Source organism: Stigmatopora nigra, chromosome 7, assembly GCF_051989575.1.
Source record: "Stigmatopora nigra isolate UIUO_SnigA chromosome 7, RoL_Snig_1.1, whole genome shotgun sequence".
NCBI classification, from domain to species: domain Eukaryota; kingdom Metazoa; phylum Chordata; class Actinopteri; order Syngnathiformes; family Syngnathidae; genus Stigmatopora; species Stigmatopora nigra.
Window position 1 is genome coordinate 7,070,838 of NC_135514.1, and position 26,882 is coordinate 7,097,719.

General features: G+C 39.7%; 2 protein-coding genes across 2 annotated transcripts; both read right to left on the minus strand.

The window, feature by feature from the left end:
- On the minus strand, nucleotides 1-19,064 carry LOC144199115 (uncharacterized). Its single transcript, XM_077720521.1, has 30 exons — nucleotides 19,053-19,064; nucleotides 18,907-19,011; nucleotides 18,447-18,565; nucleotides 18,037-18,255; nucleotides 17,862-17,949; nucleotides 16,766-16,918; nucleotides 16,128-16,225; nucleotides 15,691-15,863; nucleotides 15,515-15,649; nucleotides 14,570-14,752; nucleotides 14,298-14,450; nucleotides 13,390-14,211; nucleotides 13,085-13,273; nucleotides 12,778-12,987; nucleotides 12,428-12,646; nucleotides 12,137-12,352; nucleotides 11,858-12,055; nucleotides 11,522-11,755; nucleotides 11,237-11,392; nucleotides 10,902-11,099; nucleotides 10,589-10,783; nucleotides 9,956-10,143; nucleotides 9,675-9,740; nucleotides 9,560-9,598; nucleotides 8,919-8,981; nucleotides 6,380-6,553; nucleotides 3,013-3,135; nucleotides 2,433-2,543; nucleotides 2,266-2,346; nucleotides 1-1,775 (listed from the first exon to the last, which is right to left on the minus strand). The coding sequence occupies exons 1-30, from the start codon at nucleotides 19,062-19,064 to the stop codon at nucleotides 1,746-1,748; spliced, it is 4,950 nt and encodes a 1,649-aa protein (XP_077576647.1). The 3' UTR covers nucleotides 1-1,745.
- Nucleotides 19,065-25,824, minus strand: LOC144199116 (uncharacterized). Its single transcript, XM_077720522.1, has 3 exons — nucleotides 25,668-25,824; nucleotides 19,456-21,140; nucleotides 19,065-19,358 (listed from the first exon to the last, which is right to left on the minus strand). The coding sequence occupies exons 2-3, from the start codon at nucleotides 21,130-21,132 to the stop codon at nucleotides 19,065-19,067; spliced, it is 1,971 nt and encodes a 656-aa protein (XP_077576648.1). The 5' UTR covers nucleotides 21,133-21,140; nucleotides 25,668-25,824.
- Nucleotides 25,825-26,882: the final 1,058 nt, after the last annotated feature.

Genomic DNA, 26,882 nt, shown 5'->3' on the forward strand with positions numbered 1-26,882 from the left:
TTGTTTGAATGTAATTTTTTTTAATAAAAGACAAAGAAGAATCACCAAGAAACAATATTTTTTGCCATCTAAAATCTATTTATCCCATGTTGCTGGGGAGGTTGCTGTTGTTGTAGCTACCAATTCTGCAAACAATACTAAGAATCACGCGATCTAAAAAGGGCCAGGTGTGTTCGACAAATTCTATGTTCTACAAAAAAGTACATTAGACAGCAAGTGAGAGCAAATCTATTTGGACTATGTGGTAAAAGGCTTTACAAACTTTCTTGATATAAACTTTGTGACATCTCTAAATAGAAGCTTGGAAAGCAGCTTTTTCCTTGAAACATCACAGTACCTCAAATCACATAAAACAGTTGCTACTTTACAAATAAGTTACTGTATAGTAGAACATGTAAAAAAAATGTGCTCTATGGCAAAAAAAGCCACATTTAACAGGACAGCTGCCTTCACCTTCCAATTGCGCTTTACTTGCTAGATAAGCCAACAACGCAACGTGTTCTCATAATCGTAATATCCGGTCAGATTTGACTGTTCTACAGCGACATTAGAGTCACCATAACTCAACGTAAAATGTATCTTCCCATAAATGCAAATGAGAGAGAGAGAGAGAGAGTTGAGGGCTATTGGTCAGGAGAACATTCCGAATCATGAAAACCTGACTCTAAAATAAATTCTGAAATTCTCATGAGAACAGGTTCTTTCAATGTATTCACTTCACATGGCTAAATATGAATGTACATTAGAGTAAGGAACGATAGCTACGCGGACATTCCTCATACATTCCGGCCGAAGTCTGTGGCCTTGCGAAGAAGTACAGTAAAACCTGAGAGAAACAGACCAATGTTTTAAACGTGCTTCAGCCAAATGACTTCAATTGAATGGCTGTGGGAAGCACAATGTTACCACGGCTAATGAATGGCGAGCTGGTTAACATGGTGTTGCACAGAAAGGAATTGAAGTCAAAATAAATTGAGGAAGAAAAAAAAAAAGAAGGTCTACAATGGATGTCTCAAATTTGGTCAAAGCACAATTTAAAATCAGTGGGGGCTTGGAATAATTTAAAAATTTCAATTTGTACAAGCACTATAAAAGCATTAACCTATAAACTCCTGAAATATGTCAAAATAGATTAATTCAAACTTTACAAAAACTTGGAGGCTACAGGTTGTCGGCTGGTCATAAAAGAAGGAAATTTTGGTCAATTTTCCTGAGCAAAACCAAAAATTATCCTAATTAATCAATAATCAATGTGATACTTAATTCACATCATCTTTTCTTGAATGTAATGCATGAATAGTCAACAGGACAGAAAAATTCCCTTAAGAGTAGACTCCACATTTAAGTAGTACCAAGGGAAAGAACACTGACAATGGATATTAACTTTGAAACAGTGCATTTGTGAAACAACAAATAAAAATAAGAAGGTAAGTTGACGTATTTAAAAGCAAACATATACGCGACAACTGGTGGGATAGAGAAATTGGTTTAAAAACAATGGATGTGGATCTGAGAGGTGAGGTTAGATCAGCACAGTGCAGCCCTTCTCTAACTTTCTAGGAATAGCTCAAACCATAAAGAGAAAAAAAACAAACACAATCTACTTGGATTCTGCTACATGGTGCACATTCATGAAATATGTGTGTGTGCATGCGTTAAGAGTGGGTAAGTCGGTGTGTATTGAGTGCTGCACTCTGACCAAGGGGTGTCCGAGATCAAAGGAGTAGCTGCTGGTGGGGCGACAGTTACAATGCGGATGCGCCGCCATCTTTGCCCTGCAAAAGACAATGACCAAATTCGGTGAAGGGCAAACCATCATTATTTGAGGAATGGGCCAAGTGGACATTTGCTGAAGATTCATAAAATACCTAGCTGGTAGAAGTTATAAGCACCCTGATCTGGTTGGTTGTTTGCCATTGCATTGTCAGTCCAATTTGGAACTAGTTTACTAGCAAAGACATGCAACATAGCCCTTTGAATGTTTTCAGCAAAGATAGTGCTTTTCTAAGCCTAAATCCCCCTCCCCACATCTTCTGCTTTAAATGAAAAAAGTTGTGGTTTTCTTGTGCAACAATGGTTGAGAATGCTCAGTTTGCTGATTTCCTTGATGCGGCTATGCCAGCAAAAAAGACACCATATTTCCGTATTTTAATTGTGTAGACATCTGACTGATTTGCCTTCATCCACATATTAAAATGATAAAAGTGCTTTAAATTTGAAAGCCAATTATTACTAGAAGAAAACTTAACGGCCTAAATTTTGTACCTTATCTTGGTCGACGTCACTGTCGGCAGTTATGACAATTCTTTTCTCCATACGAGTCTCTGTAGAGCCACTTTTCACAATCTGGTTTTAAGAAATATAGCCAATAATGAGAAAGGTTAGGGTTAATTAAAAAATAAAAGCAAAATAAACAAAAGTGTCCAGCTGACCTTTGAGATGTGTGTGGTCGTAGTAGTTATGGTAGTGCCACTGGTGGATTCTGAGGTCTGAGACATGGACTCTGTGTTTTCTTTGTCCTCTTCTGTCCCATCAATGGCACCCTAGAAAAAAGGAGGCCTCTTAATAAAAATATACTTCTGTGGACATCCACCAAATAGTCCATCTGCGTATTGTCTTGTATTTAAGAAAGTATCTAACTCTAGCTACCAACAGTGTGCAATAAGCGAGTAAGAGTAAATGTGCTGCACTTCATTGGTCCAAATATTGAATCAATTGACTTTTTGTTGTGTGCAATTTCTCTGTGGCTCCACACAGTGCTTGTCAACCATTTGACATCAAAGTAGGTATTAGTTTTGCCCTATGTTGGCAACACAGCCAAGTGCAGACAAAAAGTGAAATAAACAAATTTACATTCATTGTACAAATTACAGTGGGAAGTATGATTTTAAAAGCATCATTGAGAACGGGGCTCATCGCCCGGCCTGCCTATTCCTAGCCGGACCTCTAAGCGACAACTAATTGACAACCCAAGGAACAAAAATAGGCAAGGCTGGCGCTTGCAGCCCCTACCTTTGCACACTCGTAGGTGACGGTCGTGGTTGGAACGATAGGGACCTCTGTGGTGGAGATGCCACTGCTTAAGGAGTTGGGGACAGCTGTGATGGTGACTGTCTGGGTCTGCACCAGAGGGGGCTGTGAATAGGAGCATAGCCCCGTGAGTGGCTGTTTTAAACAGACACTTTGAAATCCACAGCAAACCATTCACACCATGCATTTATGCCCAATTGACAATGAAACATCTTTAGGAATCATTTCCTTTCCTCCACCACAAAAGGAAAGCAGAAAATGTAAAGGCAGGGTCCCAGAGATGAGCAAAGATGACAGAAAAACCAAGATGGTAAATGAAAGTCAGATGTTTCGTGGCATCATAGAGAGCATTGCCATATCTCAGAGCCCAGAGCACCAATGATTCCACATCCTTGCAAGTAGAAATCATCACACATTTGGCAAACTTTGAAATAGCCCAAAGATTTAAAGAAGAATGAACCCGTAGGGGGAGACGAGGCTACCTGGAAGCTGCGTGTGACCTGTGGAGCACAGCTTCTGAAATGGGAAGCAGGGGAAGATCCAACTAGATTCCCAGACTGTTCCAAATGTCTGGGAAATGAAGAGTCTTCTTTGTGGGTTTCATTTAAGTATTTACTGCTGGGCTTGACAGAGGGAGGTAGCTGCACCCTCTGCACCTCTACCACAGGCACCATGGAGGATTCAATTACCACAAGAGCTTCCTGATTGCATGACTTGTCAAAAGCAGTTCTAGGAACCATGGCACAATGACCAAAGTTCACAATGGAAATGGGCTTGTTCATGGACTTTTCTTCAAGTACAGCCTTGGTCTCTCGACCTTTGCACGTGGAACTAATGGGCATGCTCTAAAAGAAAAGGAAAAAATGCCAATCCATTTAAATGATCGGAATATGACTATACCGTGTGTACAGCAATAGTACATCCCTTATGCTAGGTCCAAAATGCTTCCTTTTGTATATGGCGGGTAGCAAATATCAACAATACTGTGCAGTTATAGGTAGAAAAGTGTTTTCTACTCAGGTTTATCCACTCGGTAGAGAATACTAATTGCTCCTGCCTGAGCATTGCTGTTAAAGCAGACAAGCACAAGTGCTCTGGCAGAGTTATTTAAAGTCAGTTTTGTCATTAAAAATACTTTGTCCAGCTCAGAGAATTTGGCAGCTTTTTTCAAACACTGGTCTCTTATGCATTGTTTTAAAGGGGAAAATAAGTTTTATCCAAGTGAGCATTTCATGATGAAAATGTTATAATGTAAAATTATTCAAGCAAATAAACTATATATTAATAATAATAAATTAACATTCTGCAAATACTATTTAAAAATGTGAAACGTTTTTCCCCCTTCTTTCAGTAACATTTCTTTAACTTGGATAGATAGATAAATTAAAATAAGCATGTTGAAATGTGGATACTCAAAACAGAATACAAAATGCATGAATACACGACCAGTGATGTATAAATGAAATGTTTTTATTATTTGGTCATGCAAAAGTACCCATGCAGTTGCTACAATCTGCCTTGTCCAAGATAAAAACAGGTTGAAGTATTACAATTTAGCTGCCTTGTAGATAGATTCTCATCACAGGATAACATGCTGTTAATATTATTTTTTTTAAATGAATGTCTCAATATACAGCACCAAAATTAATAGCTATCTTCAAGAATGTTTCATCAAGATCCGAGTTTAAAAACACCAATGCCTCACCGATCATCTCAAATATTGTCAAAAGTCTGTATTTCCCAGTGTGAATAAAAGTAGGTAAAAGATATGTTAAGTAATATAATTTAATGAATAAAAAAACCAGAAAGTCAGGAAAGATGTGAATGTGCTGAATTAAATCTAGTTTTAATAAGCCTGATTAGGAAATGGTAAAGTGTTGAGAAAGGGAAAAAGGTGAATTTCTGGATCCACGACGAAAGAAGAAATGGCAGTTTCTCAAGTGGAGCGTAGGGTGAGGAAATGAGGAATGCTACGGTGATGTCAGAGAGGACGTAGAAGAGAAAACGAGATGGGAAGGTGAATGGTTTCTGTCTCCGCAGGTCACACTCACGCCAGTGTGGGAATTCCACAGAATCCAGACGGCCCCTCAGCTGCGTTTGGAGTAGAAGTCTAGCAGGGGGCCGCGCGGGAGGCGGGTGACAAACTGAAGGGGGTGGGGAGCAAGGGGAGAGAGATGAGAGGGAGGAGTTTTGATGGCCATTGAAGCTGCACAAATGCCAAATGTCAGTATTTCAATTTTTTAAATTTAGGCAACAACATGGCAAGTTTTTGATTGATCCGATATTTCCAGGCATGGAATATCTACCACATGCATTTTAACATGCACTTCTTGAGTTGATTTAATTTTTTACTGCATCCAACTAATTACATTTGACTATATTTGTGATAATGTTGTGATTTTCCATCGTAATATTAAAAATATTCATTGGAAGGTGGAATCTACCTTCACAAAAATAGATTTGTGGCTCAGAAGGAACTTTTCATTTCTAAGACGAAATGGGTTTAATTTGACAAATCAGAATAGCCATTAATTCCGTGGTTTTGTTATTGACTATGGTGTTTCAAGGGCAAAAAAATCTAGCACAGTTGTGAAACAGACTTCCCATCAGAAACAAGCAAAGTTTGGAGAAAGAAGCTGTGAAATTAGAATGCAACGTGAAGAGGAAAGGATGCAAAATAGGCATGGTAGCAGAAAAAGTATAAACGATAACAGGGAAGGTAAACTTTGCTCATTGTGGGAACGTGCAAATTGTCCAGCAAGAGGAGGGTTGGGAGGGGATTCAATTCCCATTGCCATGCCTCATGTCTGTCAGCATGCGATGTGGACATGTCAGAAAGATCTGATGCATGTGCGATGAAGCACATGGACGAAAACCCATAGATGCCTCGTCAGACATCTGACTGAGTGAGAATATACAAGTGCAGAGACAATTCAACCAGTACAACCTCCGTTGTTCATAAGATCATGCGTGTACTTCACACTACATGCTCTTGCCACAAATAGGACCGAACATGCACGCACAGTCCGCTACCATCAAAATGTCAAACAACTAAGGAAGCAACCAGGAGGACCCTCATCAATTACTATGTCATTTTAGTCAGTTGCTCAGGTGGAATATGGTCAAATATTCAAAGTCAAACAACTTGCACATTGACAACACCACACAATTAATTGATGCTTTCCAAGCACATACAACAACACCAACCTGTTAAGCTATGTATAGATGTTTGCCATCTTATGATATGGTACATGCATACAGTATATGCACAAAATGTCTGTATTCAATGTGTACGTGTCTCTCTTTTCTGTGCGATTTTGTGTCTTGTTGTTTTGCATAGGAGACTTACCCCATCTGCACCGGGCTGACCATTAACACCAAGAGTACGCAATGGTGAGTGTGTAGACAGGCGCTTGTCCCATTCGTTGGGCCTGGTCTCTGGAACAGCCTCCATAAAATTCCTCTTTAGCTCGCTGATACTGGCGTGATGCCTGAGCAGGTCCTCCTGAGGTTTATCAAACTCCTACAAAGGGAAAGGCCGGGTGGAGGGAGGAAGGGCAGGAGAGTGAATGTAGGTGGAAGGTAGCCAAATTACAAAAAGAAACAAAAAAGTGGAAGCAGGTAGCAGAATGGGAGAGAAATTTGGAAAGTGGGGAATAAGGAATTGATCAAAAGTATGGGGAAGAAAAAAGAAAATTAATCAGAAACTATTAATACATTTGTTCACTTGATTACATTTCTAAATAACGCAATGATTTTCCAACACAATTATAAACAAGTGAATAAAATTCTGGTACCCCTCCATCAATGAAATGAAACCCCCCAATGGTCACTGAAATGACTTGAAATTTACAAATAAAACAACACATTTACAAAACGAATCTGGAATATTAAACACAATCAGCCATTACTTTTAAGGAGAATTGGCAAAAAATGACTTAATACTTTACTGCACAACCTTTTGAGGTAATCAGTGCAATCAAATGATTTAATTTGTGCAAGTGCCACTGAGATTTCTGCACCTGTTCAGAGATATTTTAAGACATTTTCGCATGAGCAAACAGCTCCAGATGTCTCAGGTTTGATGGCTGTGCACTCCAGATGCCAAATTTCAGCTCCTGCCACAGATGTTCACTGGGATTTCGATCGGGGTTCAAAGAAGGACACTTCAGAATATACAAATGCCTTTGTCTTAGTCATCTCCTTTGAAAGTGTATGTCAAAATCGGAACTTTTTAATAAGCCACATTCACTTAATATATACTTAGATCTGTAAAAGTTGTTTTCAATAAAAATTGTAACATAAAGGCTCATTTAGATTTTAATTTATGGTTGCAATTGTAAGGTTCAAGTGATTTAATTGACCATTGGAGGTTTTCTCTCATTAGCAGAAGGCTACCAGTTTTGTCCACGTGTAAATCTTCAAAGCAAATAGCTTTAGAGCAAAGCAAAATGAGAGAAAAAAATCTGCAAGACTGCAAATCAGTGAGCCAGGAAGTGGAAGTTGTAGTCAAAGCAAGTCGCTGATTGATATACGTGTATACAATAAAACAATAATGAATCAACATTTAGCATCAAGTTGATCTATATGGATAGTGCGGAGAGCAACTTAATGTTAATTGTCCACAAATTAAATCTTTGAAAACAGAGCAACAAATATGTAGGGCAAGCTTAATTAAAAATGGATGATTTCATTGAATATCACATCAAATGAAATTAGATTCAATTTGATGGCTAAATAGTAGGAAAAAAATGTCACAGTTGGGTAATACGGTAAAATTAGACAGCATCAGGATGAAGAGGAAAACTGCAAAAGCTGCACAGGAAAATAGCTTTTCCTGAGCGTTTTACCACTCAGGCTCATAGTTTTGAAAACGGGTTAATGACTTAAAGCATTAGTTATAAAGCAAAAATTCCCGGCAAAAAAGCAAAGCAAAAGTAAATTTTAAATATCTGCTTTTAAAACTTGTTAATACATGAGCAGCCTGTTTTTCTGCTCACTAATGTTCCATCTATTGAATACAGATCAAATATGCCATATTCACCATACACAAAAATATACAAGGTGACACAAAAACAGAACTTTTTAACAATCCGAAAAAACAAGATCAATAGAAGAAACACATTTTGTTCATAGTAATACACCTTTCAAACTTGTAATTTAAGAAACAATGGAATTGTCATGTTTTGAAATTACGTCTCTCGGTCGGCGTTTTCCTGAACGAATAGCATTCTTAAATATCTGATGGTTTTGTCATTAACTGGCAGCTGTTCATCCTAAATTCAAATAGCGGAATGCCCTTTAGTAATATACTATACTTGTTCAAGGTCACTGTGCTGTCACTTGCTCATGTCTGCCAATACGCATTTCAAAAATCCTTTTTTGGGTTTTTTTCTGACATTAGGTCCTCCATCTCTTGTTTAACAGTATGTCAATTTCATCAAAAGCCAAATCCAATAGCAAAGAATGATGTACTAGCAGACCTCATCAAACATCGATCAACTGACACAATCTTTGAGATGCACTGATCGATCACTTATTTGGTACCGCTGGTCTAAATTATTCTCAGATATTTCATTTCTATCTATGAAAGACACCAGGTTGGTTTAAACAGCATTAAAATTCTAACTCAGGCTGACAGATTAACAGCCCCCATTGCACATGACTGGAAATGACGTGAAGAGGAGCCTTACTGCTAGAAGCCTTTCGCTCAGCTTCACACTCCTCGAGCAAATGAATTGCTACAAACACACATTTGTTTAGTAATCTACATACATAATTGGATATGCTGAATGCCATCATGCAAGCGTGATATGAAACAGCAGCCAATGCACCAAATAGCAAGAAACCAAAGCGAAAGACTGACAATTTCCAGTAGGGATACAAACCTCCAACATTAAAAGGCTATGCCTCATATAAATTGAGTCACCCTCAATTTTCTTATCCCTTTTCTGTGAAAAATGAACAGAACAAAAAGGGAGGTGTAAGGGTGTCAGTTTTCTCTAAAAACAGCTACAAGTCGCTCATGCACACTGTAACATTCTGAAATGTTAATTTGGGAGGAAAAAATAAAGATAAGAAACTGCAAAAAGTAAACATGCAACATATTTTGAGGCTAATGGCTTAGGCTAATGATAAACACCCAAGGTTTAAGTTCTCGAGTTTGATGTTAAATAATGAAACTAGCATGTGCAATGACAGAAGTGGAAATAAAACATTGGTTATCATGCCCTATATTACGTGCACAGTGAAACCATGCAAATGCATTTAAAATATTGTAACGGCATGCGATGAGGATATATATTTTTGCACACTGTGTCCGATTATGAGGAAATAGTCAGTCCTTATGGCTTGCACATATTCTATATATATGATTTCTTGGATGTTCTAACCAATGAACTGCTGATGCTTTAAATATAATATGGGCTAGCTATATGGATGTACATATAGGAAGATGAAAGTATTGTTTTAGCGAGAGCTAATCCGTCATCAGAAATGGAAAAATGACACACACGGCTAAGAATCTGACCTTTCGCAACTGCACCATCTCTCTGTTCGTCACCTCAGACTGCGAGGAGAGAGGGAGACAAGTTAGCATACCTGTCACTGGTTGTCTTGAATGGAAACTGGAGTCTGACACTAACCTGAATGTCCCCATTGATGGAAACTGTCAGTGAGGGGTCAGTTCCCTGGTCACTCCATACTGCTGACTACAGCAGCAAGAGACGTAGTTCAGAAAATAGAACCTGCTCGGTAATTTATTTTGTATTTATTAAAAAAAATCTAATCAATTCCTTCAATTCATTCAATTGCATTGTTTTTTCCACACACTTAATGACAAATTGAATGACACACCGGCTTTTTAAATGAATAAAAATATCATAATTTTGATAAAACACGGTAAATGTGAAAATGAAATGGTTACCTCTGTTTTTGATGGCTCAACACCTTCTAAAGTGACCTCGAGCTTTCTTTCCTCTTTAATGCCTGTCCTAATTGGAGTGGAGGTCTGTGGCTGATCGAAGGGTGCCATTGGAATTCCAGCCTCTGCCAGAGCAGTTTGAGAGAAGACTGGAGCACTAACAGGACGTGCACTTCTCTGCGGGACCACCACTAAACACATTAAAGACAAAGTGGAAGGGAGCTTGTTAAAGAAATCAATCAATGTTGATGGAAAGCGTGTCTAAGGAATAACACACAAATTCCACTCTGCCACACTGCTGCATATAATCATTGCACACCTCTAAACAAAGCTCATAGTGTAGTACAGTGTACTTACTAAGTACCTTGAATTCTTCTCCACTGACATCTTGGGTAGAACAAATGCAAAAAAAAAAAAACGCCAAATACAAATGCCAAAAGAGCTGTATTATAAATCTTGTTAGGAAGCATTGTGCTACAAAGCTGAAAGAATGAGATTTTGGTCTTCAGTCCGAAGAACCATCTTCAGTTGGATATCTTAATGTCACAGCCACACATCTTGACTTGATGTTAATAAGCAGGTGTGAAAAAAGCAAAATTCATGTGCAAGTTGCACATAGTATAAAAGGCAGAATACCTGACTTTCTGGGACCAAAATCTAGGAGCACAAACCAATCGTCATTGACATGCGTATGCTTGAAGGGCCGTCTTTCTTCCTGGATCTGTTTCTCAAACTGGGGTCTCCTCTCGAAAATACCAATCCTGGGTTTCGTCTCAGGTGTTACGACTTTTGAAACTTCTCCCATAAAGCTGAGGCGCTCAGGGATGGGAGCTAATTTCATACAATAAATACATTTATGATCAGCGATTTATACTCAAGTTGAGCAACAGAAATCCATGCAGCCAAACAAAAAGCCAACACGGTAATGAATGAGCCCGATTGGTTATACCTGTTTTCTTAGAAGCCACATCTAGAAGAGTAAACCAATCATCCTCTATCTTTCTCTCTGTTTGACATGGTTGTTGCTGCAAAACATTTTGCACCCCCACCCGCTCCACTGCAGTAATTTTCATTGAGGATTTCTGTTCTGTGAAAGCTTTAGATCGTGCTACACCAGGATACCTTTGGACAGTTTCAGCAACAATTGCTGAACACAAAAAAATACACAAGTAAATTCAAGCTTAGCCACAAAACACGATCTCTGTTTCTCATATACAAACAGAAAATGTGAAATGAAAAGTAAAATGAATAAATCCCAAGCTTCCTGTGATGAAAATAACATACCTGGTACTTTTACTGCATCTAAAAACACAAACCAGTCATCATCCACCTCTCGTTTGATTTCAACTAACTTAAATGGCAATCCCACTTCTTTTATGGCGGATTTCTGTTCTGTTGCTTTAACTGTGGCCACATTAACAAGTCTCTCAACCACACCAACTGACAGACAAAAAAGAAATATAGCAGAGATTTGAATTTACAATGGGTGCACGAAATACTCAAATAATTTTAAATTAATTGGATTTGTTGAATATAAACACTGTTCATAATACATTCAGAGATGGCTACCTGATGGTACTATGGCTGTCTTTTTTGGGAAGGTTTGTTGTTGGAACAATACAATCCAATCATCTGGTTCTTCTCTCCCTGATGCACGTGTAACTGGTCTCGATTCCGGATGTCGTGTCTCATCATGTCTAGTATTTTCACCAATTATCACCATCTCCCTTGTCCTAGTCTCAGTGTTTAACACTTCAGCGTCAATTGGCGGCTTATAAGCTGAAGCAATTTCAAAAGACCAATCTGGCACAAGTAGAGAAAGTCACAAGAATGAGTTTCTGTCAGCGTTCAATCAAAAGCAGGTAGGTTTTCTTGGCAGTAACAGTGAACACACAAACTGTTTACCTGGTGGTGGAAGTATAACTGCCTGATCACGAATAGCATCAAATGCCACAAACCAGTCATCATCTTTCTCTTTTTGCAGATGTAATGGCTGCACTTGCATCTGGTCCAAACCAACTCGTAGCTCTTTCAGCTCTAAGCCTTTAACTTCAATAACAGGTCCAACATCTGGATAGGTTCTAGGTGCCATTGGTTTGCTAACTATTGTAGAAGGAAAAATTAAGTTCTCAAGGTGTAGTGATGGATGTGAAAAGCACAATAGACTAAAGGAAGATGAGGTACCTGGAGGTACAAAGGCATTTTCTCTAGGGACAATATCCCACAGTAAAAACCAGTCATCATCTTTCTCTATGACGGGTGAGAATATTTCTAGCTTGGGATACATTTTTTGAGGAGCCTCTTCTTTTTGCATCTCATCTAATTCAACTTGTACTCTTTCTTCAACCGCAGTAGAAATGCTCTGTTCTGCATAAGACTGAACATAGCCAGCCAAGTTCACTTGACAAAAAGAAACGTGACGTTATTAAAGCAGTGGATGCGATGTGAATTGTGAATAACGTATGATAGCGCTACCTGGTGGCTCAAATAGTGGTACTCTGTTCGGAAGAGCCAGCAACAAAAACCAATCGTCTATTTCTGTTCCACGCTGAGACAGCAATGTGACATCCTTTTGGCATGGATACTTATTCATTTCTGTTTCGTCAATCACCACCACATTCACAGGTTGGTCACTCATTTCAAGTGCCACATCAGTCAGAGAGACATCTTCTTTAGGGGACACATCAACAGCAGCTACAACAAGCAGATTTAAATCCTCAGACCCTACTCGTTGCAAAAGGGGTTTTAGGAAAAAAAATGCTAGCAAGGCCAGACGGTGATGGTTTTTGAGCAAAGCTGTGAAGCAAAAGGGATTTCCGCAATACCTGGTGCTACATAAGTGGTTTGCTTGGAAAAAACATCCAGCAGCACAAACCAGTCGTCATCTCCATCTTCCACCCACCGATGCTGAACTTCTGGAAGAGCTGTTGGAGCCTCTTCCCTATCTTCAAGTTGTAGCTCCCTAAGCTCCTCATATTTTAAAACCACAGGCACCGAACTTGTTGCATCCATCTGGATTGTATCCTTCAAGGAAACTGATATGGGCAAAAAGTGTGTTCATGAGAATAAAGAATGACAAAGCAAGAGGGTTTTGGAGGGGGGAGAAAGCAGGAGAAGTGAACATAGCGATACCTGGTTTTACATATCTGGAAATGCCATCCAGCAAAACAAACCAGTCATCTTCTCTTTCAAGAAAAGCCTGTTGTGATGCTTGGCCAGATGTTTTTTCTAGTAAGACCCCTTTTTCCTCAACTGGTGCGACTATCGATTTTGAAGACAAAAATTCCCCCTCGTTGAACTCAACACGTTTCACTGATGTGGCTGATCAAATTAAAATGCACAAATGAATACATTAACATAAATACAGGCTTCACCAGGGTTATTGTGAAGCAAAGACGGGTGAAAAAAAATGCTCGGTGCACAAGTTCATACTGTACCTGCAGGTTTGACAAAAGGTGTGTACGGTAGACCTTCAAACAGTACGGACCATATATCTGTATCTTTGTCTAGTTGAGAGGAATTTTCAACCTTGCTAACTTCTGTAACTTCCTTCCTGGCTCGTTCCTGCAGCATTTCGGTCTCCAATGGTACCTTGTCTAGTTGTAATTTCTTTTCCACTACAATATTTAGAAGGGCTTGTTCCATTGCCTCAAGCCTCTCTGGGGTCTGATCCACAAAAGCGACTTTCTTCTTACTTTTTACCATACTTTGATAAGCTACCAGAGAAGACACATTGACAGATGAACGACTATTTTTTTCTTCTACCTCATCTTTCCATTCATCTTCTATCTGACTTAGCTTCTCTCTCAGGCTATAATCCAACAAATACTCAATTTTTCCTTTCGCAGTATCATCTTGGTCAGTTAAAAGGTCCTTAAAAAACACCTCTTTTATTTGCTCCGCTAACTCATCACTCTCATCTCCTCCATCCATCTTGTTCACTATCATCAGAGAGTTTTTTAACACAGTTCGTACAATGGCTTTACTTTCTTTTAGAATTTCTTCTTCCTTTAGTTTGGCAACTTCTTCTTCACCTAGTTCCTCTTCAATCACTTCCTGGATCCTATCTGACATCTCCTCTACATCTTGTAACCTTCCTTCTAAATCTCTAACTTTCTTCAGTCTCCTTTCCAAGTCTTCTATCTCTTCTAGCTTATCAAATATTATCGCCATCTCCTGTAGCCTCTCTATGACCTCCTCCTCTGTCGATTCTTCCTCACTGACATACAAAACCTCCTCATCCTCCACCTGTAGCTGGTCTGCATTGAGGAGAAGTAGTGGAGATCACTAAACATGATGTTTTATGTTTCATTAAAAATATACAGTTTCTGTAAGCTACTCATACCATCCAACAGTAACTCAGGTTGAGCTTTATCGGCATGCTTATGCAATGACGGGCTGGAAATTCGATCAAACTTGAAGAACCAATCACGGTGCTTTTCATGTGTTGGTCGCAATAGCCTGTCAATAGGGCTCGTGTTTGCCAAGCTAAGCTTAGCTGACAATGAAAGAGGAAAGAGAAATGACACCATATACAATCAAATAAAGAAAAGGTACTGTGTTCATAATTATACATCGGATAGGTCTTGAAAATGGAGCAAGCATGTATTCTCATACCTGGCTGCATTGCAAAATCAAAAGATGGAGAAAATGGAAAAGGGGGATTTCGTTCAATCAAGGTAGCCCATTGATCTTCTTTACTTGTCAGTAGCTGGGCCTCAGATGAAAGCTCCCACCACGGCAGAATCCCTGCCTGAGTATTCCTGGACTGAATAAATGTCCGTTCAGACTCACCCATGGCTGTAAAGAGATGATGGTGTGATACCGATATGTGAGGATGCTTCCTGGTGTTTTGAGCCACATGAAAGGCATTTAAGCAAGATATCCGTGAGTCCATTAAGCAGAGGTTAGTGAGAAATCTGCAGGATATGAATCTCTAGCATGGCCATTTAGCACATGCGATATCCACTAAAGGCACGAGTGTTTCTATAAGTCATGGAAGCAGAGATGTTTGCTAAAACAAGAGCAAAGTTAGATGCTGCGCGTAAAGCCACTGTAGTTATTCATTCATTCACTCATTAATTCATTTATTCATTCCTCGAAATGGTTGCAGGGGTTGCCGGAGCCTAACCCAGCTGACTTCGGGCGAAAGGCAGACTACACCCTAGACTAGTCGCCAGTCTGCCATATGTCACAGAAAGAGAGAGAGAGAGATGACCATCCACACTCACAATCATACGGCCACATGGTCGAGTCAGGCGAATGAACCTCTACATCACGTGGCGGCATCCACGTTAGTTATTGGACAACAAAACAGAAAGCTTCAGCTTTAGTACGAGCTGAAAAAAGAAGTCAAGCTTGAAAGAGTCAGCCAAATGTATTTTTTTTTGCAGTGAGCAAAGATACTCTGGGATCATGCCAGGTAAAATAAAGTTATTCACTGCACTGGTATTGACACCATGCTTGCCATCAGGTCAGGGTGTTAAACATGGCAAAGCAAACTCTATAGCCATTAGTGAGCGCAGTGAATGTTTTGAGGAGCTCCCTCATATTTCCAGGTACCTAGATATCCGAGTACAGGGTGGGGGGTTTCTGAAGCAAGTATGGACGACCAGTCATCAACCTCAGATCTGGTTGATCCTGTGAAGTTCCGGAGAATGCGGTCTACAGCAGTTGGACCAGACGAAGCACATCTTTCTTTAACTGTACTTAATGGTAAAAATGGCTCCAGATCATACCTCCATCTAAATTGCGGGACAGGCGTTTGCTCGCAGAGCGTGTGAAGCGAGGGGCAGGGCGGTCGATCATGGAGCTTGCTTGCCGAGTCTGGGCCTGGGTGCGCCCGCTGTACCTGAACTTGGAGCCCAGAACGAGGAAACGACGTGACGAGGGAGGCTCGATAGCTGAAACCCTGAGGGACAGAAACACACTTCTTAAATTTCGAGCCACTGGTCTCAGCCAAAGAATTCCAAAATTGGCAATGTTGTGTAACTGTAACAACTTTGACCTTTAGAAAAGTTCAATCAGAGGTCAGGGAGCACTACAACTGGTCAATTGGACAACAAGCCAATTTCACGGATTAGGCTGCAGGTTAGCCAATTAGGAAAAGGACAGACGTGTTTGTTAGGGAAGGACATGACATTCAAAATGGGAAAAAAAATCAATTTGTACGTACCTGAAGAAGGTGTGATGTTCGACGCAAACTTTCCACAATTTCTTCGATGCTCTGTAGTTTGGTAGTTTAAATCCAATTGTGCTTTCATACTGCTCTTGCTGTGTGCCAAGAAAACAATTAAAGCAGGGTCAAAGAGGGTCAGATTCAGTTGATCACATAAGTCTACCACGCAGCATGAAGCATGACATTTTCACCGGAGCAAGGTCGAATTAGTATATTCTAAATCCAATTCAGTCTACAAGACTACTATATTAGACATATATAAGTTAAAGTAATGGGACTAATACAGTAGGAGGTCACATTAATTAAAAACAATGTTTAAGAACAAAGAAACAAAGGTATACATTATGTAATTATAACGATAACCAACCTACCATTTCAAATATATGGAGAAGACACAGTCAGGATAAACAATTACAAATTTGTCTGATTCAATAGAGGAGGAAATTAAAAATCTGTGCTGTGGTCGGGCAACTGCATTAATTAAACAACGATTAATAATTGAATTGTTGTGAGCGATTGTAAAGCAGGGATGATGCACCAATAAGAGTTTACAAATAATTTTGTCTTCCCAAAGCCTATGAAATGGTAACCCCAAGTATGCAGGTGTGTACTGGATTAGAATTTTAATATTCTACCTCAGCTGGCCGGATCTTGATGAAAAAGCTGCTGCGTTTGTAGGAGATCTTGAGAACTTTAGGCCAGGGGAAACGGTTGATTCTCAGCTTGTCTTTATAAACCATCAGACCACCAGAGCAAACTCCAAGTGTAATGTCAACACCATCAAGATCCTGCAACATCACAAACACGTGTCATTGTGCCATTTGCAACTACAAAATTCTGCGCTGTCAAAACTAGTCCACCGGGAGGCACAATTTCAAAGAGCATGATGTAATGTAGTTAAATATCACTTTGAATGTATTTAGTATTTATTTTTAAATTTAAGTGGATGCATGTGAAGACCTTCAATCTCACAGGGTTTAAAACGCAAATAGGGTAAGAAAAGATATGTGCAAACAAAGAAACAATGTGTTTTTTGAAGAATTCCTTTAAAATGTTCACAAATGTACAAAAGGACAGAAAGAAAGTGCACATGCACCAACCAGGAGTGAAACTTTTTTGCACCGTGTTATGGGATTTGGTGTAGGCGTGTGTCAACACTTCAGGGCTATTCCATTAAAAATATTGGGCAGTGGGTTGGGGAATTGGAACAGGAGGTTTTACAGCATGCTTTTTCCTGGTGGTACAATTATCACATTTAAATATTTTCGAAAATGTCCCTGGTGCTATTTTGCACAGACATGCATGCTATAAATAAAGTTGTGTTATTTCTTGTCATTTTGCCACCTTGGGTGGAATCTAAAATAATCAAAATGAATGGCACGCAAATATTTTAGTTTAGTTGCAGTATTGGAAAAATACAAGCATATCATTTTGACGGATAGTTATGTTGCAGCTATGGGCAGAAAACGCTTTTCATGGCTCCAACTCACTCGACATGTGTTTCGAACAAATTTGACACTAATAATCCAAAATATTGGACAGAAAGCCAAAAAGGGTGTTGTTGTTTATCTTGTACCTACACAGGGGACTAAAGATGGAAATTAACCGATGGCTACAATCTTACATACATATGTTCATTAACATGAATATAAATATGTTCATTAATATGTGTTGTCCCTTATCAAATAAATGAATCAATACAATGGTAATTGTTTGGCGAGCTGTTGTTACCTTTGCTTGGTGAAGGTCCACACCATACATTGCAAGTTTCTTGGCATTTTCCAGGAAGAGCATGTCTGCCTGGGCTGGACTCATTGACCTGGCATACAAAGAAGCGATGGGTTCTGAATGAAGTCTTGTGAACAAGTTCCGATTCTACAAGTTATTTTATCTTCTAGTGTATTACCTGTATGTTCGGTGTAACTCCATCACCTTTTCCTCCAGCTCTTTGCTTTGTCCAGGAGCAAGACTAAGATCTTTAACGTATTCAGCTCCATGTAGCTCCGTGTCATATTCACCAAGCTCTGACTGTGCAGTGTAAGAGCCCAGCAGGGAAAGGGTAACAAAGGAACATGGAAGAACTCCATTCATGATATCCTTCCTCAGCTGAAGACACAGATAGTACCTATAAAAGAGACCAGTGTAAAATGTATTAAACATTAACAGGGTAGTTTACCTTTTCTTCTGAAAAAAAACTTGTTTTCTGACCACTTAAGAAGTTAAAGAGGATCATTAGTGACAGTTTTCTGTAGTCTAAATATTATCCTCACATATAATGTGGTCAAAGTCAACCATGAACATTTAAGTGAAATTCACCTTGTAAGATCTTCCGTAAGCTGTGCCGGGTCAGGAGGATAGAACTTTATGTTGAAAGTAAACTCGTAGACTGCACCTGACACTTGTTTACGGATCTCCTTGGCAGGTTCAACCCATGTCTGGAAAATACATATTGTCAATTACTCACTCCAAAGAAATGTACTACCGTATTTTCCGCACTATAAGGTTGAAACTAAAAGACTTCAATTTCCTCAAAAGCACTGACACTGCGCCTTGTATATGGATCAATATTGAAACATAGCATATCTAGTAGACATCATACTTAGGAGCTAGTTTTAAAAATGCATGAGCATAAAATAACAATGTCTGATTTATTCAAACCCACAAACTGATTTCCAGATAAAGAAAAATGAGAACATCAAATAAGAAAATCAATGAGTGAGAATGGCAAAGATAATAAAAATAAACATGGAAACGATTGTTGTATTTTGAAACTAACCTTGTTGCTTGGTGTTTCCCAATGAGCTAGACCAAAATAATCTTTCTCCAGTAGGTTGAGATTGTCACACACTTTAGTGATTAGCTCCTGCCCTTTAGCGTGTTTCTGAATGAAAAAAGGGTTCAATCAGAAAAATGAACCAAAACAAGAGTGGTCATTCAGTATGTCGTGAGATCACTTACATCAAGCTCACACTCCAATTGAGTGTCATCCAGTAAAGTGACTTTGCACTGAATGGTTTTCTGTCGTTTGGAGCCTTTAGCATCATCACCCTTCTTCTCAGTCTTCTTTTCTTCAGAAGACTTTTCATCCTTGGGATTTTCTTCTCCCTTTGCTTCCTTCTCCTCTTCGTCTACATCTTCATCTTTAATCTCTGCAACTTCTTCATCATTGGCTACTTCTTCGGGTTCCTCCTTGATTGCAACTTCTTCCTTGGGTTCCTCTGGAGCTGGCTGGAAGAATTAGAAAGGGAGAATCAATATGAGGTAATGAAGTAGCATGAATTGTCATAATAATGCTGTACGGTAACCATTGAGTTGTTGCACGAACCTGCATCTCTGCACTGCTGAGAGAGTGTTGATCTGGAGCTTGCTCAGTTTCAGGCTCAGTTTTAAGTTCTGGTTCTGGATCAGCAATTGGTGCTGCAGCCCGTGTCTGACTGGACCCCTTATCCTTTTCTCTCTTTCCTTTTTTTACTTTTTCTTTTTTCTTGCCTTTGTCTTCTTGCTGTTTACCATCTGCCTTCTTCTTGGCCCTTTCTTCCTCCTTTTTAGCCTCTTTGGATTTCTCCTCTTCTTTCTTTTTAGCCGCTTTCAAGGTTTCCTCCTCTTTCTTTTTGGCCTCCTTCAATTTTTCTTCCTCTCTCTTTTTGTCCTCCTTCAATTTTTCTTCTTCTTTCTTTTTGTCCTCCTTCAATTTTTCCTCCTCTTTCTTTTTGGCCTCTTTCAATTTTTCTTCCTCTTTCTTTTTGTCCTCTTTCAATTTTTCCTCCTCTTTCTTTTTGGCCTCCTTCAATTTTTCTTCCTCTTTCTTTTTGTCCTCCTTCAATTTTTCCTCCTCTTTCTTTTTGTCCTCCTTCAAAATTTCCTCCTCCTTCTTTTTGGCCTCCTTTAATTTCTCCTCCTCTTTCTTTTGGGCTTCCTTCAATTTCTCCTCCTCTTTCTTTTTGGCCTCCTTTAATTTTTCCTCCTCTTTCTTTTTTAATTTCTCCTCCTTGGATTTCTCCTCTTCCTCTTTCTTTTTCAATTTCTCCTCCTTGGACTTCTCCTCTTCCTCTTTCTTTTTAGCCTTCTCCTCCTCTCTTTTCTTTGCTTTTTCAGCCTCCTTTGCCTTCTCTTCCTCTTTCTTCTTCTCCTTCTCCTCCTCCCTTTTCTTGGCCTTTTCTTCTTCCTCTGCTTTTTTCCTCGCTTTCTCTTCTTCCTTTTTCTTGACTCTTTCCTCTCTTTCCTTTTTCTTCACTCCCTTTTTATCAGCCTTTTCTTCCTCCTTAGTTTCGGGATCAGTTTCAGTAGCTTTTTCTTCAGTAGTTATCTTCTTCTTCTCTTCTTTTGTCTCCGGAAGTGTTTCTTCTTTTTCTGCAGCCTCTTCTGCTTTAGCCTCCTCCTTTTGCTCTGTCTTTTCGTCCTCCTCTCTCTTCTTCTCTTGCTCCTCTTCCTTGTTCTCCTCTGGGGTTTTCACTTTCGCAGTGTCACTTTCCTCAGTTTTCTTCTTGCTTTCTTTCTTTTTCTTCTTACTGCCCTTCTTCTCTAGTTTCTCCGGCTCTGTCTTTTTTTCCTCCTTTGGCTCTTTCTCTTCACTCTTCTCAACCTCTTTGGACTCTGTGTCCTCTACGAGAGCATCCTTCTCTTCGGTTTTCTTCTTTTCTTCCTTTACTTCAACTTCAGCAGCTTCTCCTTCTTTTTCCTCCTTTGCTTTCTCGGCCTCAAAGCCCTCACCTTCTGAGCACTGTGAACGGCGTTTAAGGAAAGAAGAAAAGAGGCGAGACAGGCCTTTTCCAGCCGATGTTCGCGTGCGAGGCTTCAGCTGCTCCTCTTCAGGGGTGGAGGTCGCATCGGCAGCGCCGGGTTCGGGCGCCTGTCCTTCTGCCTTAGTACTGGACGGCTCCCCTACTGGCTCAGATGCGGTTGCCTCTGGACTCTGCTTGTTCTCAGGTTCAGGTTCAGCAGTGCTCGCCTTCTGCTTGCCTTCAGTGTCCGCCTCGCTTACGGCACTTGCCTCTGTTGTCATGGTAATCCCTGATGTGTAGAACAGGAAACAAATGAAATCAAATCAAAACAAGTCAGAAACATACAGAGATCACAGTGACGATCAGAGAGTGACAGTGTACAACATTACACTTGAAACATAAACAAGATTAGGATCATTGGGCCATAATCACGTGTGTCGTAAACATGAGTAATTCTGTTTGGCAAACACATAAGCTAGGTCTTAATATTAAACCCATTTTTCAGTTTTCACTCTTCAAATAAAGTGGTACCTATCCTTAGGAATGCTTCTACACAAAAATATTTGGACTACGAAAAGATTTTATGTGAATTTTTCATTTCAATATACGAAAAACAGTTCAAGATATGAGACTAAACACCCCCAAAAGGCAATTATTTGAAATTGTCATGGTTGAGCTAGCCCTATAATAAGGTACTTTACACTCATTTTGTCACTTCATACCACTCATTCATATAATACATTTCGATCAATGACCAAGCAATTCCTGTAAATTGATCTTGAAAATTAAGCAATTCCTATTTTTGTATTTTATTTCCCATTTCAGAGGTACAGTCAACCACTGTTTACATTCAGATTACACACTCATCCTGCAATCCACGCACATGCACAGAACCTTACAATGGGGTTCCTTGTTGGGTAGTGGGTCCAATTTGACAACACTGTCTGCAACACACTCATTAAATTTTGCGGATACAAAAGACGCATTCCACATTGTGTAGGGTGCCTATTAGCATCATTTTCATCAACTGGACCAAAATCATACACTAATCAATGTAGCTCTAACATCAAACATACAAAAACATTTTGATGTCGGGGAAAATGCACAATGTGAACATACTAATTTCAAATGCCACCGAATTATGCTTTGCAGGAACATACTGGCATATTGAATATTTAATTTCAATACAGAATATGAATTATTTTGATTTTTTTCATCAAAGCCTCACTGTTTAATTCCTAAATGGTGAGAAGAAAGTATTTAGCACCTAACCTGTCCAAATTCAAAACTAATAGACAGGCTGGAATGCTTAAAATGCAAACTGTCCCCAAAACTCAATGCATTTGTACAGACAGTTGGACCAAAGGTGTCTTGCAGTTTAGGAAACATTTTGTTGGGGTTGTCGCAAGGCCAGATCTCACATTTAGAAAGGTCTTACTTCCAATTAAAGCCTTCGACTATCTGAAATAAACTGCCAGCATTATGCAATCATGAGGTAGCTCCCTTACGGTGGCAATATACCTCATTTGAACTAAATTACAACTAAATGGTGACTCATTTTGCAGTGTTAATGTCCCAAATATGGGATCAAGGTCCTCCCTTCCATTTATGAACTCAGGGGGGAGGGGCGATGCGAGGCAGGCAGACAGAGGGGCCGGACAATCTTCCAGATGTACAGGGCAGCCCTTATATACCATGAATGCACCTCCCGTTGGAACTGCATGGAGAAAAGGGGGGTACCCAGGAGAAAAGGGGGGTACCCAAACAGACACACACACACTGGAACATACACACATACACACACAATACAATCCTCTTTAGCCCTCCCATTGTTTGTGTCCAGTGACCAATAACTACACTGCACTCTACAACTAATCCTGACTACCCTTCCCCCCAAGAGACCCCCCATAGGCCTTTCCCCTAGGTCACCAAATACACACTGACACGCAGCTATGCATCAGTGCTCACAGCATCCACTGGGTCTTTTAATGCTCTGTCATCTCAATTCTGATTGTCAGGAAGCAGACATGCTTCTAATGGACCAGCTGAGCTCATGCCTGCTGTCTCCTCCATTTTGTATTGCCGATCTAACATCTCAGCTATCGGCCAGCTGAGCAACGGTAACCTCCATCACTTGACTGATGGACATAACAAAAGTAGCCTCGCTACATCTACAGCCTCTCTTTTACGCACTCTAGGTCCAATAAAATAACTGCCCCGGCCACATAATAGGACAAACGCTGCCCTCGATAGTACATAATTAGTCTCTCTAATGAGATGAATTATAGATGAAGTAGGTCACCTTCTAGCAAGAGTGAATAGAATTTATTCTCCAGCAGAAATATTGTCATGGAAATTTGATGCAGTGGAATCAAACATCTAGCAGACCTTTAAATTGAGGGTTTTCTTTTTATTTCCTAAGGCAGGTTTCTGAGAGGTAGATTGGATTCAGATCATATCAGGGATGCTTCACAGCTGCGATAAAGTGACAGGGCAGAGCTGAATGAGGAATTGGTATGGTATAAAAATAGATGTTTGTGCTCAGGATGCTTGGACTCATTAGTTAGCCTTTACTGACAAGCTCATGTCTATTTATAATCACAGTATTTTGCAGTACATGGCACGCATATGCACATTTATATATTTGCATCCATACTTGGCTAAATAGTCCATACAAATACTAATCAAGCGATTATTTTTTCCTTTCCTGTATACATGAATACATGGAAGGGAATGGTGACATATGTTCTGAGCATACACTATCTTGTCAATTCGAAGTAAAGAATGTTACCTTGCCACTAGGAGGAGGCTTAAGGAATTAGCTGGAGTTTAGAGTTAATCGGACCCAAGTCACCAAGTGAGATTATCTCTACTTTACTGCCTCCACTGGCCATCTTATTGAATTCATGCATTTAGATGCACTACAAGTGGATATGCAACTTGAGTCAATGGAGAAAAGCTGATGAAGACACAGAGAAAATCAGTTGTGCTGATTCATAAGTGGAAAATTGAGCGCCGCTCATCTGACAAAAAGCAAGTAAATCGGGAAAATTTAGCTAAAAGCCAGGATATTTGCCCTCAGATGACACTAACACTTCTAAAATCTAACCTTAATCAGTAAACACATACAGTAAGTAATACGTACGCACATGTCAACATACGTGCCAACACGTGCCTTGTTGCATTGGATTGGCTCTTCACTTAATGTCAACAACCCTATCCAACAGCTTAGGATGATATGAGATGGTTGGATTGTGGTAGCCATTAGCCATTGAATTCATCAACTCTAAAGTAAAAAAATAAGCTGTCCAACACTGAAATCCACCAAGTACTTACCCAAAAAAAAAGTGGACAACTAAATGGTGAAAGGATACAGCATTTCAGAGATAGTCTAAGATGCCTTTTGTAAATGAAGTACACTGTTACGAAGGTTTATTACAGTGTTAACCTATCCACTCCCGGTTCTCAATGAATCAATACACAAACAGATGGAGAGCACTCCATAGTGTAACATGAACCAACATGGGAAATAGTCAAAGCAGCCTGATTGATTTAGTGTGGTTTTCCTGTAAGTGATTCAAAAACCATTTCCAGCATCAGCTCAGTCAAACCTCAGTTGCAAGATTGAGAGCCGTTTGGATCAAAAAATAACCAGAAATATATGCCATCGTGCACGCCATGGTGCAAAACATGACATAGATGCTCCTACATAATCCATTTGAAATAGAATGAAAATTGAGTAAAACCCTCAATTATTAAACAGAAAATGAGTGTGTAAAACGAATTTGTTTAGTCAACACAACCCAGGAGTATTGGAACTGCCCAAACGCATCATAACTCCCAAAAGAGGATTAACAGAAGCAGCACTCCTATGGGACCTCAATAACCTCACTCTCACACAATCGAGCCTCAAACATCCTTCAGCATCACTTGCACACTCTCAACTGCTGATTCAGCACTAGACTGGAGACTCCCACAAGCAATGGAGTTCCATCATTTTCCTTTCTAAAACTCATTGTTTACACTTGCTGATGGGTGAACCACATGAACTGGGACTGCCTCGTCCTCATCCTCCACACGTGAGCTTCATGAAAGATTATCAGACTATATTTATCCAGCGGTATCGTCAATGGAGTGGAGACTGTTAGGCAAATATTATTACACTCTGTGCCAAGAGAGGGTGGGGGGTTATAACACCCCCTCCTCTTGGGTTAAAACCAAGTCAAGCAGAAAATTTGAATTCAATGGCTGAGGCATCTTCAAGAAAGCGTTAGGAACAACTGCACGTCAAACATGTGCTTGGGGAATAATTGTAATTGTTTATGTTTAGACTGAATCAATCTGAATCAAATTTGGCAATTTTAATTTTATTGTTTTTTTTGGGGGGGGGTAAGGTTTTATACAGAAAATATTATATAATTTTAAATGCATTCTTTGAACCGTGAATAATCCCCGCTATTATGATAATGAAAGATGCGTCTATTTCAAGCAGGGCGAAAAAAAGCGCTCCAAGCCATGTTCATCAGACAACTACATTTGATTTGTGGTCATGTTCCATCTAAGAGTTCATTCACTCTGCTAAAAAACAAAAGAACACAATGAATTCTTCTACTTTTAACCAAAGAAGCCTTAGCTGAAATATAACAAACATGGGATTTTAATAGGGAACTTCTGCCGTACATATGAGCGGGATAGGTCGCTCCACAGTGCCGCGGCTATTTAAACCATCCGAGTACGAAAATGGCGCCGAATGTGCGACGAAACCAAATAAACAACAGGCCTTTTGCATCAGCGAAATCAAAACATCTGGACTCACCAAGGGTGGGCTGCGCATCAATGATAAAGCCGAAAGAAGAAGCAAAAAAGGGCAAAATCCCGTATTCTGCACGTTCAGGGAAGGAGCAATGTTGCAGAGCTGCACATGCTTTGTTGTGCTGGAGGTGTCCGACGCTCGTAAATGGGCGGAGTCTCTCCGAAGCTTGGACCGGACTCGGCACCCAGCAAGCGTGCAAGGTGCACACTATACTAACTTCAATTGAATTCAAGGCTTTTGTTATTATCGGTATTCAAGCACAATGCTACTAAAAGCTTCACTACCTAGTGCACAACTAACAACAACAAACAAACAAATAATACCAATGTCTCATCTCATTTTGTGAACCGCTTTATCCCAACTAGGGTGCCGGGGGTGCTGGAGTCTATCTTAGCTGACTTCGGACCAGAGGCGGGGACACTCTGAATTGGTGGCCAGTCGATTGTAGGGCACAGAGAGAGAAACAACAATTCACGCTTACACTCATACCTAGGGTCAATTTGGTGTGTGTAATGAGCTTCAGCTAGAAAAGGCCTCTTGAGGGTACCCAGTGTGAAAGTAAAATTAAAGTTTTTAACCTGAAATACATTTAAATATATATTTTAAGACATGTTTCATAATCCATGTATTTTAACATGACCACTCATTAGTGTTGTGAGTGTGATGAACTCAATCCCTGAATTATTTGATCAAGAGGTGGGGTAGACAGAAATAATTAGTGGACAGTTAATCACAGAAAAAGTTGGGACAAATTAGGCATTAACATCCGATGCACGTTTTAGAACGTTGAAACAAAATTACGGTAACTGCAGAAAACTCACTAAATTGGAAAACATAAACTCCCTAAAGGACGGTCAGTGTCCCAATTCCAACTCCCCGAGCAACTAAAAGTCCAAATGTGTCATTATAAAACACTGTAAAACAGAGTAAAGTGTGTGTTTACATATACTTAATTTTATCCTATTCAATTTATATCTTTTGCTCACTGTCGATAAATCAAGCAGTTTTATTTCCTTAGTGGGCAATGTGGAATATTTGTTTTAGATTTAAATGACAAAAAGGTCTTAAACGACACTAAAAAATGCTACACCAAACCAACTATTTGGACACAATCACCTATCCCAAGAGCTAAAAGGCATTTACACATAGGACGAAGGTTAAGAGCAGACCACCACCCCCTAAGACCCACCAGCACCACCATTAATTCAAATTTCAAAA

Excerpts from the sequence above, each read along its gene's own strand:
- LOC144199115 (XM_077720521.1), bottom strand. Across the intron at positions 18,566-18,906 it reads GGGAAACACCAAGCAACAAG|ACATGGGTTGAACCTGCCAA; the intron begins GTTAGTTTCAAA and ends TGTATTTTCCAG. Across the intron at positions 12,056-12,136 it reads AAATGCCTTTGTACCTCCAG|TTAGCAAACCAATGGCACCT; the intron begins GTACCTCATCTT and ends CTTCTACAATAG.
- LOC144199116 (XM_077720522.1), bottom strand. The coding sequence starts at position 21,132 with ATGACAACAGAGGCAAGTGCCGTAAGCGAGGCGGACACTGAAGGCAAG. Across the intron at positions 19,359-19,455 it reads TCAGCAGTGCAGAGATGCAG|CCAGCTCCAGAGGAACCCAA; the intron begins GTTCGTGCAACA and ends TAATTCTTCCAG.